The sequence below is a fragment of the Bidens hawaiensis genome, unplaced genomic scaffold (assembly GCF_021521415.1).
Source record: "Bidens hawaiensis isolate Kalapana, Puna unplaced genomic scaffold, B.hawaiensis_p1.1 tig00010163_1, whole genome shotgun sequence".
Lineage (NCBI taxonomy): Eukaryota > Viridiplantae > Streptophyta > Magnoliopsida > Asterales > Asteraceae > Bidens > Bidens hawaiensis.
In genome coordinates, this window is record NW_027491769.1 from 341781 (window position 1) to 359654 (window position 17874).

General features: G+C 35.1%; 1 protein-coding gene and 1 pseudogene across 2 annotated transcripts; both read left to right on the plus strand.

The window, feature by feature from the left end:
- Positions 1-3659: 3659 nt before the first annotated feature.
- LOC143534400 (putative metal-nicotianamine transporter YSL7) lies at positions 3660-8075 on the plus strand (annotated as a pseudogene). The gene is made up of 5 exons (XR_013135545.1): positions 3660-4015; positions 6104-6267; positions 6343-6575; positions 6671-6860; positions 6940-8075. The product of XR_013135545.1 is annotated as a putative metal-nicotianamine transporter YSL7 (transcript).
- A 1548-nt stretch (positions 8076-9623) lies between these two features.
- Positions 9624-12011, plus strand: LOC143534397 (WAT1-related protein At3g02690, chloroplastic-like). Its single transcript, XM_077028899.1, has 7 exons — positions 9624-10193; positions 10279-10326; positions 10860-10982; positions 11053-11202; positions 11292-11463; positions 11547-11607; positions 11696-12011. The coding sequence occupies exons 1-7, from the start codon at positions 9657-9659 to the stop codon at positions 11796-11798; spliced, it is 1194 nt and encodes a 397-aa protein (XP_076885014.1). The 5' UTR covers positions 9624-9656; the 3' UTR covers positions 11799-12011.
- Positions 12012-17874: the final 5863 nt, after the last annotated feature.

The window sequence follows — 17874 nt, forward strand, 5'->3', positions numbered from 1 at the left end:
TCGGTGAACTTAACTCCACAACTCTCAAAATAAACAAACTCTCAAACATGTAGAAGCAAGCTTCTCACAAATGTTAAAAATATAGGTCTTTTAAACCGTTTGCAAAACCATTAATTTTAAATTACCGACCGAGATTAATAAATTTCATAACCAAATTTGTTAAACGAGTAAAAATGTTAAAAGACCTAACTCACTTTCATAGGAATCACGGTTGCATTTAGCGTATGTAACAAGCGCTTTAAACCCCCCGGTAGCCCGGGTGGACGAGTATGGTCTCGTGAGGGTTTATAGTAGTGAATTACACCCACAAAGTTCAACTATAACAAAAATATACACGTACCTGACCACAAGGCCGGGTTGCCTCCCGGTTAGCGCTAAGTTTTTGTTAAGGTCTTCAGCCGGACCGTTACTTGATTTGGCGGTTATGGTGGTCTAATGGAGTGCTTACCTTCCTCCACCTCGTTCTTCTTACTCCTCCAACATAGTGGTACACTGTCCATGACACTCCATCTTGGCCTGAAGCATGCCAATCTTCTTTGTTCATTTTCAAACCCCGGTGGCTTCCTCACCTTCTCCTTCTTTGGCGGTTATGATGGTCTAAAGGTTTTCACCAGCAACCTAACATTAACTTCAATGAAACATTCACTCATGTGGTCAAGTACACAATAATTCAAATGGTTTTTTCAATTGATGTAACATAGACAATAGCCTATTTGCCAACTTGATGATCGGTTGGAATTTTGACATGAGGATCATAAGAGACAATATATCTAAAACAACCATAGGGATTTACTAACTCCAAACACCCAGATCATGCTTGTTTATTACCAAGTGGCTTTGTGGGCTAAAACAAGCTCCTTAAGCGGATTATTAATCGCGCCGTAGTGGTCTTTCTGGACGCTGAATCATCTACACGTGTCACACATCGATGAGTCTTTATCTGTCACATGTCACCCGGTTAATTGCTTCATTAGGTTATCCAAACCCATAGATGAACGCTAAGCTTTTACATAGCTGATCATTGCCCTATATTTCCTTGGCGGACCATTAGGCTATCTGATAGCGATCAGCTATCATCAAATTTACCCTAATTGCAGTTTAGACCTAGAACTTTAACTTTGGTATAATAACTAGGTAGAGGTGCACAAATCGGGTTTTTTCAAATACCCGGTTTCGGGTATGGAACCGAGTTCTGGTATGACTAGGTATTGGAAAATTGGGTATTAGAAATACCCAGGTCGGGTTCGGGTTCGGGTTTGGGTTCAAGCATTTCCTCTAAAAACCCTACCCTATATACCTGGTTTGGGTCGAGTATAGAACCGGGTATTTGAATGCCCTATTTTCGGGTATTGAAAAAAAAAAATCCTATTTCTGGGTTTTTTCGGGTTTTTCTTCGGGCATTTTTTGGGTATAGATTGGATTTTTTTAGGGGTTGCACTTTTAGGGGTATTTTTGGGTATTTTTCAGGTAATTTCGGGTATAGATCGGGTATTTGAAAAACTCTGTTTCGGGTATTGGAAAAACCCGGTTCCGTTTATGGAACATGTTCCGGTTTTCGGTTATTTCCTTGTACAAATCGGGTCCGGTTCGAGTACGGGTTTTGGTATTAAAATGCATACCCTATCCGTACCCTACAGGTAGGGTCGGGCACGGGTTCGGGTATAAAAAAACCGGTTCCGGGTTTCTTTTTTGGGTCCGGTTTCGATTTCAGTTTCGGGTTTGTTTTTCACCTCTATAACTAGATGGCCTTTCAACGTTTAAAGTTGACAAATTTTAGCTCTAACTTTTTTTAGTAGATGTTAAAAATGAAATTCAAAGGTAAAGAGATTACAATATTAGGTCTTAAATTTGAAGAGAGAAGCTTAAATGCATTAAATAAAGAATAAAAAAAAATAATATAATTGGTTTTCGATTTTAGGGATGTAAACGAACACGAATAAGACCTTGTTCATGTTCGTTCGTTAAGAAAATAATGTGTTAACGAACGGTTCAGGAACACTTACCGAATGAGATTTTATGTTCGTGCTCGTTCATTAAGGAAATTAATGTGTTCACGAACGATTCACGAACACAAACGAACAAAAATAAAATCGGCAGAGCCTAGAGATTGAGACCGATGTCTTCATCAATGGGAATAATGAAAGCATGTAAACGAATCGAATGAACACGATCAAGGGCATGCTCACGTTCGTTCATTTAACTTCAAAAGAACATGGACACTTGATTGAATGAATATTTATGTTCATGTTCGTTTATTTAAAAATGGACATTTGTTTTTGTTTATGTTCATTTGTTTAAAATTTAAACGAACATAACTAAACAAAGATGAACGAATATATATGAACAAATGTAAATAAACACAAACAAACATAAACGAACTTAAATGAACACAACTTATCAAATATAAAACCTTTAAGCGGATGACCTATCCAGATAATATTTAATTATTTTCTATAATACATAAACGAACATAAACAGACAAAAACGAAGATAAATAAATGAACGTTCATGAACATAAATGACCGAAAAGAACATGTGTTCATGTTCGTTCGTTTAAATAAACGAACACAAATTTTATGTTCATGTTCTTTGTTTATTAAATAACAAACATACAGGAACTTTCCATCCAAACAATTCACGAACAGTTCACCGAACATTCTGTTCATTTACAGACCTACCCATCATCTTAAATTATGAGCTTCTCTAATTCTTACCTCTTTATTATTGCCATTTTAGAGCATGATGGTATTGAGAAGAAAAGAGAGTCTGTATTGACTAAGGATCATAATTGAAGAATCTCCAATATTTTTTGCTTATGCTATAGAGAAAGAATGATTACGAGAGAACATCGCCTTAAAAAGAGAAGTCGAAAATTAATAAAAAAACTATGAAAACTTTACTCAAATATAAATTTTTTTTAAGTTTAAACATCTTTTATTACATGGTTATCTTTGGGAAAAAATAGATCGCGATATCTACTAAATTACATATATTTAGTAGTGTATATATATGTAATATTGTTGTATTAGATATATTTAATTGTATCTAATACAACAATATTACATATATGCATTGCAACAATATTACATATATGTAATATCATGATTGATATTTTTTATTATTTTTTTTAAGTTTTAGTAAGAAAGAAATAACGCATAAAAAACGAACGAGAGAAGAAAAATTAAAAGCATTTATTGAAGTTAAATTTCATGAGTTTTTGTTAGTTCTTGAGTACTCTTTTTAAAAGAGTTTTCTCTTCAACCATTATCCATTCGTATCGTAAACATTTTTATTTGCTTGACGTTATCTCTTTACCATTTCTTATTGTACATGGTTTACTAGCCTAGTACACAAAATACATGCATGACAAAGAACAATATTTGGGATATTCTATTTACGGATTTTTATTTATAAGGTAGAAAGACGTAATAGACGGTCATTACTTTTTAAAAATAACAAAATTATAGAGTGTTAAATTATAGCTGTTTATAATTACAACATAACATATCATATCATATTTACCCAGTCGTCCCAAATTCAACCGCTTGATTTCAATTTCACACATAAATCCCAGCTGTATTTGACCACCCATATTATATTTCTTCCGTTTTATACCACAATCACGTCCACTTTCAAAGCTTCAGTTTCACAAAACCAGTGGTAATGGAGTTGGAACGAGCATCAGATGATCTGAACACAAACACGGAGGTGGAGTCCATCGAGAGAACCTTCGAGAGCAAGAAGGTGCCACCGTGGCAGAAGCAGCTGACGCTTCGTGCGTTCGTCGTCAGCTTTATATTGGCGATTCTGTTCACGTTCATTGTCATGAAGCTTAATCTCACTACCGGAATCATCCCCTCCTTGAACGTCTCTGCCGGTCTGCTAGGGTTCTTCTTCGTCAAAACGTGGACCAAGTTCCTTGATAAGTCTGGTCTGTTGAAGCAGCCGTTCACCAGGCAGGAGAATACGGTTATTCAGACGTGCATCGTTGCTTCCTCCAGCATCGCCTTCTCAGGTACTTTCGATTGATCAGTACTTCTCTCATGCTGTTTGTTGAATTCGTTGTTCACGAGTTAGAGGGTGGCATAATTTTTTTTTACAATATAATAATAAAGTGTATAAAATAAAAGTTAGTTGTGATTAAGAATCTGGTTTTTTAATTATTGTTTATTTTGACTGTATTCAAATTCCTGCTATTTTTATGTATTCTCGATTCTTGGGAATATTCATTTCTTGAGAATATTCATCACGAGAGTTAAAGAGTAATATTTATGATGAGAATAATGTAAAAACTTAATGTTATCAGGATGATGGTTAATGCTTGAGAATTGGAATCTTAAGGTCTTAACTTTAAGTTCGAACTTTTGATTTAAGAGGGTGTTCTCTACAGTTATGGGTTTCTTTCTTAATGGTCTGGAGTGTCACAACGAACATGGACAGTTGGCATGTCGTGTCAGGAAAAAGAAATAACGGATGATTCTAAAGTCAGTTAGAAAAATAAAAAAAAAATTGACCCCTCGATTAATCATGTCACACCAAATTTGGGGTGTTGATCATGGCCACATTTCTAATTGACTTTTAATTATTAACATTCCATGGTCCACTTGATGTTTTTTGAACAGAAACTTGTATGTCTTGCGCACGCTCTGTTATTATTATTTAATAATCATTTTAACACTCTGATTCTAGATTGAGATACTCTCTTAAGAAAATTAAAAAAAAATTGACTAAAGATTCACATATAGTTGAGAATATGGATTGTTGACTTATGAATCTGAATCATTCATTGAGCTGGCAATTGGAATTTAATATGTGAACATCCTCAAAGCTATTTACTTTAATTGTTTTTTGACCAAATATTACTTCTATCAAACACCACATTTTAATTGTTGGAACTTGGAAGTCAACTTAAGTAAATAAAAAACAAATATTTCATAGTCTAAACAGATTAGATTCTGTTAAAACCGAAAAAAAAAGAAGTTAAAATTATAAATATTTATTATAGCAATAATGATTAAAATGTAATGATAACAAATTAGAATTAAGTTATGAGATTTAGTAATTTTATTAAATGATGTGAAGTATTTGGAATTGTGTAAACAGCAGCATCTTACAATTCTAATAAACAAAAATACAGGTGCTTAGGCATCATAATCATATTCAATTCTAGCTTAAATTTCTTTCCTAATTCTCTAATCTCTCCTCTCATTCATTCTAACTATCTATAGGTTATGGGTTAAAACTATTTTGACAAAAAGGTTATAACTTAGAGAATTAAGAAAAGAATTAAGCTATGGATGTAAATCTAAATAAATTCATTTTATCATATTTGTTATTTTATCTAACTCTAGAACCATGTATACATAAGATTTGTTAATATATAAATTAACAAAATGAATTATTTGAAAGGAAAAAAAAAAGAAACAAAATAAAAACATAAAATAACAAATGTTGCTTGTGTTTATAGTCCTTATGGTAAAATTACAAATGTTGTGTTTAAAATATAAAGAGATTTTCTCAACTTTGTAAAATTGAGATTACAGACTTCTTATTGTTTTTACTATATATTTCAATTCTTTTTATCTTTAATTTTATGTCTTATTTCAAATAACGGATCTTATTAATTTTTATCATTTGACAAATCCCGTGTAATACACGGGTTCAAAAGCTAGTATATATATATGTGTGTGTGTGTGTGTGTGTGTATTGTATAAATGTAAATTCATTGTTGTCTAAGGCACAAGGCGCGCTTAAGGCACAAAGGGTGAGCCTTGGGCCTAGACGCAAGACACTTAAAAAGCGAGTGCTCAAGATAAACCACGCACACAGCATAAACATACCTTTTTTTGGGATTCTAAACATGTTTTTGGATGGTTCTTATCCATTTTTGATGTTCCGGACCACTTTGCCTAGAATTTGCAAAATTTTGCAATGTTTAAGGATTTGGCCTGAATCTGATATTGCCTAAGAGCCTATGCATGCGCCCGAGGGGCTTTTGACAGCATAGTGGAATTTAAAAGATTAAACATTAAAGGAAGGATATTAAAAAACCTGTTTATTATCTTACGTAGTTAAAATTATATTTTTATATGAATGTTGACAGGAGGATTTGGTAGTTACCTGTTTGGAATGAGTGAAGTTATCGCAAAACAATCAAATGAAGCAAACTCTGCACAAAACATTAAGAACCCTTCACTTGCATGGATGATTGGGTTTCTTTTTGTTGTTAGTTTCCTTGGACTCTTTTCGGTTGTCCCGCTTCGCAAGGTATCCTTTTGTTTCCAACACTAACCGGGCCCGTTTATCTATCAAATATATATGACCAATCTTTACTTGCTGCAGATCATGATTATCGACTTCAAACTCATTTATCCAAGTGGGACCGCAACCGCTCACCTCATCAATAGTTTCCACACCCCCCAGGGTGCTAAGTTAGCCAAGAAGCAAGTGAAAACCTTAGGGAAATTCTTCTCCATGAGTTTCCTATGGGGCTTCTTTCAGTGGTTCTTTACTGGCGGAGACGACTGTGGATTTGCAAGCTTCCCGACACTCGGTCTTAAGGCCTACGAAAACAAGTATGCGGAGCATTTCTTCTATTATTCTTCGCTTTCTAGTAAAGTTTTGATCAAATGATTGATAAACACAAACTCATTGTCTTTGTCAACTTCAGGTTCTTTTTCGACTTTTCAGCAACTTATGTTGGTGTCGGTATGATCTGTCCGTATCTTATTAACATATCATTATTAGTCGGGACGATACTTTCATGGGGCATAATGTGGCCTCTCATAAACGAAAAGAAAGGCGATTGGTTCTCTGCAGATCTTAAGTCAAGCAGTCTCCATGGCCTGCAAGGCTACAGGGTAAAATTTACTCGAATTTCTAGTTTTTGTTTCTGCATTAAGGTTTTGCAGGTTTTTATCATTATGTAGTTAACTGCAGGTGTTTATTGCCGTAGCCATGATCCTAGGTGATGGGCTGTACAACTTCATAAAGGTCCTCGGTTTCACGTTAACGGGCTTATATCACCAGTTTAACGCTAATAAAACCAAAAGAGAACCTGTTACTGGTAATTCATCCCCTGATCTTCCTTCCTTGTCGTATGATGACGAAAAACGGACCCGATTGTTTCTCAAGGATCAGATTCCTAATTGGATCGCGATAGTCGGGTATCTAACGATTGCTGTCGTCTCGGTTATTACTCTCCCCCACATCTTCCACCAGCTCAAGTGGTACTACATTGCTGTTATGTACGTGTTTGCCCCTGTTCTCGGGTTCTGTAACGCGTATGGATGTGGGCTCACCAACTGGTCCTTAGCGTCAACATACGGGAAGCTTGCGATCTTTGTGATTGGAGCATGGGCCGGTGGGTCAAACGGGGGTGTGTTAGCCGGGTTAGCAGCATGTGGGGTCATGATGAATATTGTTTCAACCGCATCTGACTTAACCCAGGACTTCAGACCGGTTACATGACCATGACTTCACCCCGGTCCATGTTCGTGAGCCAAATGATCGGGACCGCAATGGGTTGCATCATCTCGCCTTGTGTTTTCTGGCTCTTTTACAAGGCATTTGACAACTTTGGAGGCCAGGGTTCCGAGTACCCTGCACCATACGCGCTTATTTTTCGAAACATGGCGATTTTGGGAGTCGAAGGATTCTCGACATTACCCAACAAGTGCCTCATGCTTTGCTATATGTTCTTTGGTTTCGCCATCGTTGTGAACGGGATTAGGGACTTGGTGGGTAAAAAGCGGGCTCAGTTTATTCCGATTCCAATGGCGATGGCGATTCCGTTCTACATAGGTGGTTACTTTGCCATTGACATGTGTGTTGGGAGTTTGATATTGTTTGTGTGGTCCAAAGTGAACAGTGCAAAGGCTGCTGCATTCGGGCCTGCGGTTGCTTCGGGTTTGATTTGCGGGGATGGGATCTGGACTTTACCGAGCTCGATACTGGCTTTGGCTGGTGTTAAGCCTCCAATTTGCATGAAGTTTCTGTCGAGGTCAATGAATGTCGAAGTTGACAAATTTCTAAGTTCGTAAATTTGTTAGTTTGCAATAGTCTCTCGTTAGAACAAGTGTAAGTTGAAAGCTTCAATAATATTTAGTATTTTGCATGTTTCGTTGGCAAAAGTCTCGTTCATAAATTCCAATGCTTTTGTTTTGTAATCTTTTTAGGTTTAGCATCCTGAATTTGTTTTAAGAATGCCCGTTCATGAACCATGATTCATGATCTTTGATGGTTAAAACTTAAAACTATCCAAAACGAAACACAATCTCAAACTAACGTTAAAAATATCGTATATATTACAATATTTAAGATTTTATTTCGGGTTTAGGTATGATATCGATTTCAAGAACATGTATCACCTAATATCAAACATGCCTCCGGGAAATCTATGAAAACTTTATAACTGTGGAGATACCTTTCCAAATAGTTCAACACACAAAGGTTAAACCCAGTTCATGTAAAATAATCTTAGCAGCCTCAAGTTTAAAGAAGGCTCATTAAGGTTAAACTTATCTTCCGCCTCTAAGTACAAGAGAATGCTCCCATCCTCATCAGGTTAACCGAAATAACTTTTTATCTTTAATATTATCATCATACTTGCATATTGTTAACTTTGAACTTTGGTTTGTCATGCAAACTACAAATTACTTCTTTGATTCTATGGTAACAACAAAAAATCCTGTCCTTTTTTAAACAGTTGACGAGGCTTCATTTTCAAAGGTAACTTTATCTCTTTTCAAACTGGACAGGTTGGCTAACAGGCTAAAATTGGTAGGGTCAGTTAACTGGTTAAAATGTTTGTATTTTTAAGGTTGTAAATTCAAATTCATTAAACCTCATTTTATTACAAAAGGTTTGGTCATTTTAAAAAAGTATCGATTTTGGTTCGGGTCAAATCGTGTTATTAGCAAATGAGCCTGGCTAGATCGAGAAGAAATATATACCTTTTGGTTCAAGTTAAAATAGGTTATAAGCAAAATGAGTTCATGTCATTTAAATAAGTAATTAGTTTTGGTTTGGGTTAAAACAAGTTATAAGCTATTCATTCAATCTCCATTCATCTTTTATTCCAACAACTTTTACCTGTTAACCTGAGTTCAGTTACTTTCAGAACACAATGACTCATGTTGCTTATTTCTCTCAATCAGATGACCGAAGGCGGTTATGAAGCCATTAAAATGTGTCGATAAGTTTAAGAGTGCCGAAATATCCTTTCTTACATTTATTTACTACATGTGTGCTATTGTATGACATACTATACATGAGTGTAAATTGATATTTTTAATTTTAAGACACGCTTTCACATTTTAATGGTTCAACAATCGATACTTTCAGTTTATTGTGGTTCTTATAGTGTATACGGTTAGCTTTGTACTCACAAGTTAAATGCATTGTACATTGCACATATGAAACAAATAACATACTTGAACCGTTCCATTTGTACCTTCTTGACGTTTATACAATATATCATAAGGATTGATAAACTAACAGAAAAAACAAGTACTACGTTGTAATTGTTGGCGTTGCCATACCACACGGGTTTTCTACTAATGTTATATTATATGACTTAAATTAAAAATTAATAATTAATAATTCATTTCCATCACCAAAGCAATTCGGTTTACCGGAAACGACCCACGGCGGAAATGACCGTTTCCTCCGCCCCTTTCTGCCATGTAACCACCTCTCTCCGCCGCCACCACCATCACAAAGCCACCAAAAACCACCTACCACCACACACACGTTTCCTACTCACCTCAACTCACACCTACACCACTCTCAAAACTAGGGTTTCCGATTCCGACACTCAATTTGAAACCCTAACTCCACCAACACCATCCGAAATCGATTGCGTTGGAACCGGAACCGACGTCGAATGCGTTTATCCTCCAGACGGAACAGGCGAGTACGGAATCACCGAACCCGAAACGACGTCGTTGAGTGACCTAATTTGGGAATGGACGTTACTCGTCTCGCCGTTTTTCTTTTGGGGAACGGCTATGGTGGCTATGAAGGAGGTTTTGCCAAAAACTGGACCGTTATTCGTGTCGTCATTTCGGTTGATTCCGTCTGGTTTATTGCTGGTTGCGTTTGCGGCTTCTCGCGGGAGGAAGGTTCCGTCGGGATTGAATGCTTGGATATCTATTGCTCTGTTTGCGCTTGTTGATGCTACTTGTTTTCAGGTTGATTTGATTGTTATGTGGTAATAAGAATGGTAGATTGAGTTCGGGTTGTTTAAATGTGATAGTGTTTGGTGATGCATTGTAGGGCTTTTTGGCGAAAGGATTGGAGAAGACGTCGGCTGGCCTTGGCAGTGTATGCATGTTCAATATGGTTATGGTTAAGTGATTATGGTTAACTGACCGACCAATCGGTTATGGTTACGGTTAATGCGTCTTTGTTAATTGACCTAAACCGAAACTGAATCGAACCGAACCTTGTATGTTTGTGTTTTTTAAAAACTCATACATTTATTTCCATCTTTTATGCCTCTGTTACTAGCTTTTAAAGATTGAATTTATGCTGCAACGGTCTGTAACCGAGCTTGGAACACCATAACCAAGCTTGAACTGGTATATTTCAGCTTTGAAACTTCATAATTGAGCTTGGAACACCAAAACCGAACCATTTTCAACTAGAACAAAGGAAAATAAAAATAATAATAAAAATACATTGGACAACTAACCTAACTGAAACCCACCCATAACCGATAGTTAACCTACCATTCAGTTATGGGTATGGTTAAGCAACCTTGCATAACCGAAGCGCGGTTATAGTTATGGTTGAGACCCCATAACCGAATCGACTCTGCACATCGCTACCTTTGAGTTACTGATATGCTATTCCAGGTTATAATCGATTCACAACCATTGACGGTTGCTGTTCTTGCTTCGTTGCTATTTGGTGAATCAATCAGTTTAGTTGGAGTTGCAGGCCTGATTCTTGGTGTTGTAGGCCTTGCACTTCTTGAGGTATACGCATATTATATCATCTAAATCTCTATGCATCATCTGTGTCTCCTTTTTAACCTTCTTGTTGCAGGTGCCTGCAATTTCATTTGATGAGAATAACTTTTCATTATGGGGAAGTGGAGAATGGTGGATGCTTCTAGCAGCTCAAAGCATGGCAGTTGGTACAGTGATGGTCCGATGGGTTTCTAAATACTCAGATCCTGTTATGGCTACTGGATGGGTTAGTAACACCTGTTCTATATTGATTATATTCATTCTATAGTTAACAATCTGTTACGTTTATTTCTCTAAATATTAATATCCTTGCAGCACATGGTTCTTGGTGGGATTCCATTGGCAGCAGTGTCGGTTCTTGCTCATGATCCTGCACTCAGTGGTGGATTAAGCGAGCTCACAGCAAATGACGTTTTTGCCCTTCTGTATACCTCCGTGTTTGGCAGTGCTGTCAGCTATGGATTGTACTTCTACAATGCTACTAGAGGTTATCTTCATTTCATCATGCTTCTGTAGATTTCATTATTTCATATATATACAACATTTTTTTTCTCATTTATTATTTACTAGGTAGCTTGACAAAGCTTAGTTCTCTCACGTTTCTAACTCCAATGTTTGCTTCGCTTTTTGGGTAAGCTGATTTTTAAGAGAAACTTTGACTTGTTTGTTAAAAGTCTATTATAAATTTATAGTATTCTTGTCAAATTTCGGGTTTACAGTTTCCTGTATCTTGGTGAGACTTTCTCACCGGTCCAACTAGCTGGGGCGTTGGTTACTGTTGGTGCCATATACATGGTTAACTACAAGGATGCTGTTGAATGAAACAGAATGCTTTAAGATAACGTGGTTGAATCTCTCAATTACTCTCACACGCTTACCCTATATAGGGATAAAAGGGTGTCGAATACGGATCCGAACAGGTACATATATAATCATGCTTCTTGTGTTACAAAGTCGAGGTTTCATGATACTTGTATATACACATTTCTATGTAAATGTGATCACACTTAGTACAGATTAGTATAAAATTATTCATCCTTGTCATATTTTGTGTTTTCTTTTTCTGTTATTTACTTTTAAGTCTAACTATGGGTGGTAATCCTGAACCAAAGTTTTAAATATGGGCTAATTTGCACATTTAGTACATTGTATGGGTGAGTTTGGGCTAGCTGATATATTGAGCAGGTCAAATTAGTCACATTTGATTTCTTTTTCTTTTTTTTTTCTTTTTTGCAATTGTTATGCCACTGTTATATATATCGGTGAATTGATATGGGGATAAAGTGGAGTGAAGGAAAGACCGGGACGTTTGCGTTTGTGTTCTGCGTTGGGTGTTTCTTTTCTTCACGGTGCTCTCATCTGATCAGTAGTCTGATTGGATTCTTCATTGTATCTTCTTTCAGCTATCTGGGAAACATTAATTCGATTGTTACATATGATCGGCACTAAATGCATTGCTTTTACAGTCCGTTGTGATTTTGGTATCTTTGTGGGATGCATACCTCTTGTTTGCTAAACTCAGTGTGCTATTTGCTCCTAAGATAACCATGTAATCACTTATCATAGATAGAAAATACTAATATATATTTACCATACCTACTGACAGTCTATGAAAGTATACTACACAAATACCAAAATCACAACAGACCGGAAAAACAATGAATTAAATGCTGACCATGTGTGACAGTTGAGTTGATGTTTGTTGGATTCTTGAATGAAGTGATGATGGAAAATCTAACTGGAGCACGTATTAAATGAAAGCACCGGGAGGAAAATAACACTCAAGGCATGAAGCAGAAGTGAATGCTTCTATCTTTCCTTCAGTTCACCCCCTTATCAGTTCATTGATATGTATATAGTGGCATAACACTCACAAATATTAAAATTAAAACATTAATCATAATCCATAAAGCACACTTATAATGAACAGTCAGTCTCACTGGATTGAACTCCATGAAGTATGTGCGTGCAGGAGTGTCGAATTGATGACGACAACATAAAGAGTTACCTTGTTTTAGAGGTTCGGTAATGCAATTAGGAAAGTAAAAATGGGCCTTTTAATATATTAGCTAATCTAAAATATCCCATAACCTTAACAGTTTAGTAAGGGGGTCTTTGGGATTGCTTATTTTCACCAACTTATAACTTATTAACTTTTTGAGGTGTTTGGGATTGTTTATATTGTGAGAGGAAAAGTTTCATAAGTTACACTTTTGTAACTTATTAACTTAATGAAAAGTTACAAGGAGGTAAAATCAGGAATCCCAAACACCCCCTAAATGTACAAACTAGCCATTGTTAGCGTTTTTTCTTTGACATAATTAATAGGGATTAGATTTGATATCTGTGTTTGTTTAGTTCTTGTGTTATGAAAATTGGATTATACAACATTTGTTGACTTTTGTTTTCTATTTTCCAAGTAAGGATTTTGAAATGTACTCCAACATCAATTACAGGAACACTATTTTAGCAGCTTTCTTGTTTCAAAATTACTGTTTTATTAGTTTTATCATGACTTGCTGGTTTTGTTGAACATTATGTTGTTCTTTAACTGCTGTGACTGTTCTTAGAACATCTAGACGTGGAACCTTTTGAGATATTTTCAAGCTGCAGTAAAAGTTCTTTTAACTTATATTTGGATAATGACCAGTTTGACCCAATTCTGTTATGATGTTAGCTTGTTTTGACCTTACATGAGATTTTAAGTTCATTCCATTTGACCAAATGTTACAACAATTTTAATATGTGCTTTTTCTCAAAAAATCCAATAATTTGTTTTCCATTTTCCAGCTATTTTAGTATTTCTTCTTTTTTATATATATTTTAATTACAGAAAATGTTTATTTTTCAGTGTTACAGCAAATGCTACTACTCGAAAATTACTAATAACCGCTACCCTGAACTAGTAATAACTAATAACCAGCTACTATTGAATTTGATTTGCCCTACAGGTTGATCGGTTGCACTTGGCAGATTAAAATTTTCAATCCAACAACAAACCACATATATCTATTTGTGTCATGTTAGACGTACTTAAGATCATGTTGTGTTCCTGGTTGACTTGTTAAACGTTCATTTGCGAATATTAATCATCATACCTAGCGAACTAGTAAAAGCTTTAACAGTCTGTTATTATGGCTTAGATACAACTTTCATTTTTGTTTTCTTCAGTTGGTGTCATGCTATATGTTTTTGTTTCATCATCGCTGGTTCCGATTGATTAACAAACTTAGCTATAATGTATTCAGCTTGAGGGTACAAACAAACTTCGCTATAAAGTATTCAGCTTGAGGGTACAAGAAGCGAACGGAAAGGAAAGAACTGAATAAGACGAAAGACTAATTTCCTTTTGAAAATTAACAGTTAGATGAAAATAAAATTTTATTAAAAGGTGAAAACTGATTCAATAAGCACAATAGTCAATAAATTTCATTTTTGAAAATTAATAGTTAGATGATAAATGCAACTAGTTTTCTGCCCGTCGTGTGTTGCGATGAGAGCACATTTTATTAACAATTTTTTTTAAACAACACATGCATTGAGTTTATGTCGGGTTTTGCCAGTATCGTAACAATTATTTGAAGCATTGACATCTGTATTTGCAAAAGTTAGGCTGAATAGGTGATAAGAAAGTAAACCTATAACAATGATGATTGTATTATAGCCCCTTAGTGCTTAACATTCATCTAGAGGTGCACAAACCAGGTATTCTTAGGAACCGGAACCGGGTAGGAATCGGAACTGGGTATAGTCAACAAAAGTCAAAATCGGGTCCGGGTAGGAACCGGTTCCATGTATAGTTGGGTATTTGACCGGGTTTTGACCGGTTCCGTCTGGTTTTTTTTCGGGTTTCGGTTAGGTACAGCCGGGTTTTGACCGGGTATTGGTGGAACCGGTTCCACCGGTTCCGGGTCGGTTCCGATTCCAGTTTCAGAGGGAAACCCAAGACCCGGTCCATACCCGCGGGTAGGGTAGGATCGGGTCCGGTTCCGAGTAGAAACCGCCGGGTCAGGTCCGGATCCGGTTTTTTGTGCACCTCTACATTCATCTACTTCAATGTGCATATATGCACTATCCTTGAACAACTAAAAACATTGAATGTACATATATGCAGATCTTATCAATAAAGTTTTGTTCACCAAACGAAACACCAAAAACAATTACATTAAGTAATGGTGTATAGTGAAGCGATATACTTTGTCATTTAATTAAGCTTAACTTTGTCATTTATATCGTTTAATTACATTATTAAACGATATACTTTGTCATTTAATTAAGCTTCTTATTGATTCTTATAAAGTTTCAACATACAAGTTGTAAAAAACTCTCGAAGTATATGCTTGTTTGATAATTACCTATCATGTGAGTTCGTTTATTATTATTATTATTATTATTATTATTATTATTATTATTTTTTTTTATTTTTTTTCCAATCAACTCAGGCTAATTACTTTTGTCTGAAACTTATATATTGACCTGCTTAGTTTAAAATTACACTAAATTGACCCATTTTAAAAGTAATGGATTGAAATTGGCACCTCTACTATGAAATTTCTTTACGGGTCAAAACTGATTGGGTTGACTCGCAAACAATCTTCTTTTATAAATAACTAATGTCTTAAGTATGATTTCAAAAACAACAATACTACAATAATAATTAGGTTAGGCCATTCTTTTTTGGTTTATTATTTTGATGATATGCAATGAGTTTATAAAGAACCGAAGATGAGGTGCATAAAAATTAGTTAGACATTCAATATGTGGAAAGTAAACATTATTCAAAACATTGTTCTCAATATCACCAATGAGTCTAAAGATCAAACAAAATTAACATTATAAAATTAGACACAAAATTGAACCTGAATATAATAAGTTAGAAGTTACTATCCATGTCGCCAAGCAAAGATCTTGAACCAAATTCAAAACTCCAAACCCCTAAAATTAACGTCACGAATCAAGATCACCATCGGAAATCCAAAAGGCTAAATCCAGAAGAAAAACACAAAACCCATTACTGTTCAATTAAATGAAAAAAAAAGTCCTTCCTAAAGTAAATGAAGTGTAATCATTGTATTTCTTGCCGAAGACCTGTAACTTAGGTCATGAAGCTGCAGATTTATCAAAATTATTGAAACTAACCGACTTCAATTGAGATGTTTCGGTTAAGTGAATCGAAACACATCATACAACTCGAGTAGCAAGTTCAGATCTTAGCGTGCGAGTCACAATGAAAAAAAAAACTTAGATAAAACAGGGTATGAAATAAAGCATGGGCTATAATGTTGTTTCGTAAGCATGGGCCACTCAACCGGTGAGTTAAATAAAGCAATGGTTTTGGGCAAGGCTGTCCCTTATAAGAGTAAAAAAGAAAATTGGGCTCCAAGGCTTTTGTGTGTGCTTGCTAGAAGAAAAATTATAAGATGGTATTGAAAAGATTATATTTCACTTCTTTGAATATTGATTTATATGATAAAAACAACGATTGCTTTTATACTTTTTGAATCAGAATGTTCTTTTGAAAAATATTTTCACATAATTGAACATGCTTGTTAACTAAAAAAATAGAACAAATCAAACTAAGAAATAAACGTAAATAATGTGAGAAACCTATAAATTAGTGAAATAAAATTAAACTAATCATCATTTAGATAAAATCATTTAATGTTAAATAAAGTTAAACTTACACTTCTAGTTATGTAAAATACAAAGTAATAAAAAATGGCTCCTAAACGGTGGCACACTTTGCACATGCTCAGGATCGGCTTTGCCTTTAGGTTTTCGTTTTCCTTATACCTCCAAATTCTAAACAGTAACAAATTGTAAGGATGTAATTTTGGTTTTGAGATTATTTAACGATAGAGCTAATGGCCTATAATTATAGAAACACATAGATGATATAGGAGTTATATGATCGAAAACAATTTTTCGTATGAAAAGTGCCCTATTTTTATTATGTCCTTTGGAACTAAAAAAAAATAAAGATGACCTGTTGTAAGTAAGTTAAAAGATACATTTGTTTTTCATAAAATTCTATTTTGAGAATTTTTCTTAAACCCTAACCCAATTCCAGGTCTTGTTGACACTGGTGGCTGCTGCTTCACTTATCAAATAACATAAACCATCTCAGTTTTGCCACAGGTATGTATTTTCCTTTCATTAACAATATGCTTTGTCTTTTTGTTTACATGGTTTTATCTAGGGGTGTTTACGATATGTTTCGGTTCGGTTATTAGCCTCAACCAAAGTAACCCATTGGTTTTCGGTTTATTCGGTTAATTTTTTGGTTTTCAGTTCAGTTCGTTTGATAACCAAAATTAAATTTGGGCTAAAATTTTCCTTCGAAATACATGAAATGAATGTGTAAATACATGAAATAGAGATATAAATACATGAAATGGCGGTATAAATACATGAAATGAAATAGAGATATAAAACATGAAATGGAGGCATAAAAGCTAGAAACATACAAAAATCTGAATTATTCGGTTTGGTTACCCGAGGGTATAAATAACCGACAAGCGATTTTCATTTTGGTTTCGTCGATTTTCGGTTCGGTTATTGCTCGCCCCTTTAATCTTTATAACCCCAATAGAAGTTATACCAATCCTGCTATTTGTGCATTTGGTGGGACAATGTCATTAGGAGTTATAATGCTTTTGTAAAATTGTTATAAGCACTAGGAATTTATTTAATCAAGATTTACATTATAATGCTACTCACAGTAAAGGCTAATGTTCTTGTTTCTATACCTTTGGATATTTTTGGGCTGCTACAACTTTCATATAGGTTTTGCTCTTAGTGTTATAAAGTTCACATGATTTTGTTTATAAACTTTGAATTTAAATTGTCATCTTGATTTCAGAGGAGCTAATATTGCAGCCAACACTAGTATCATAAG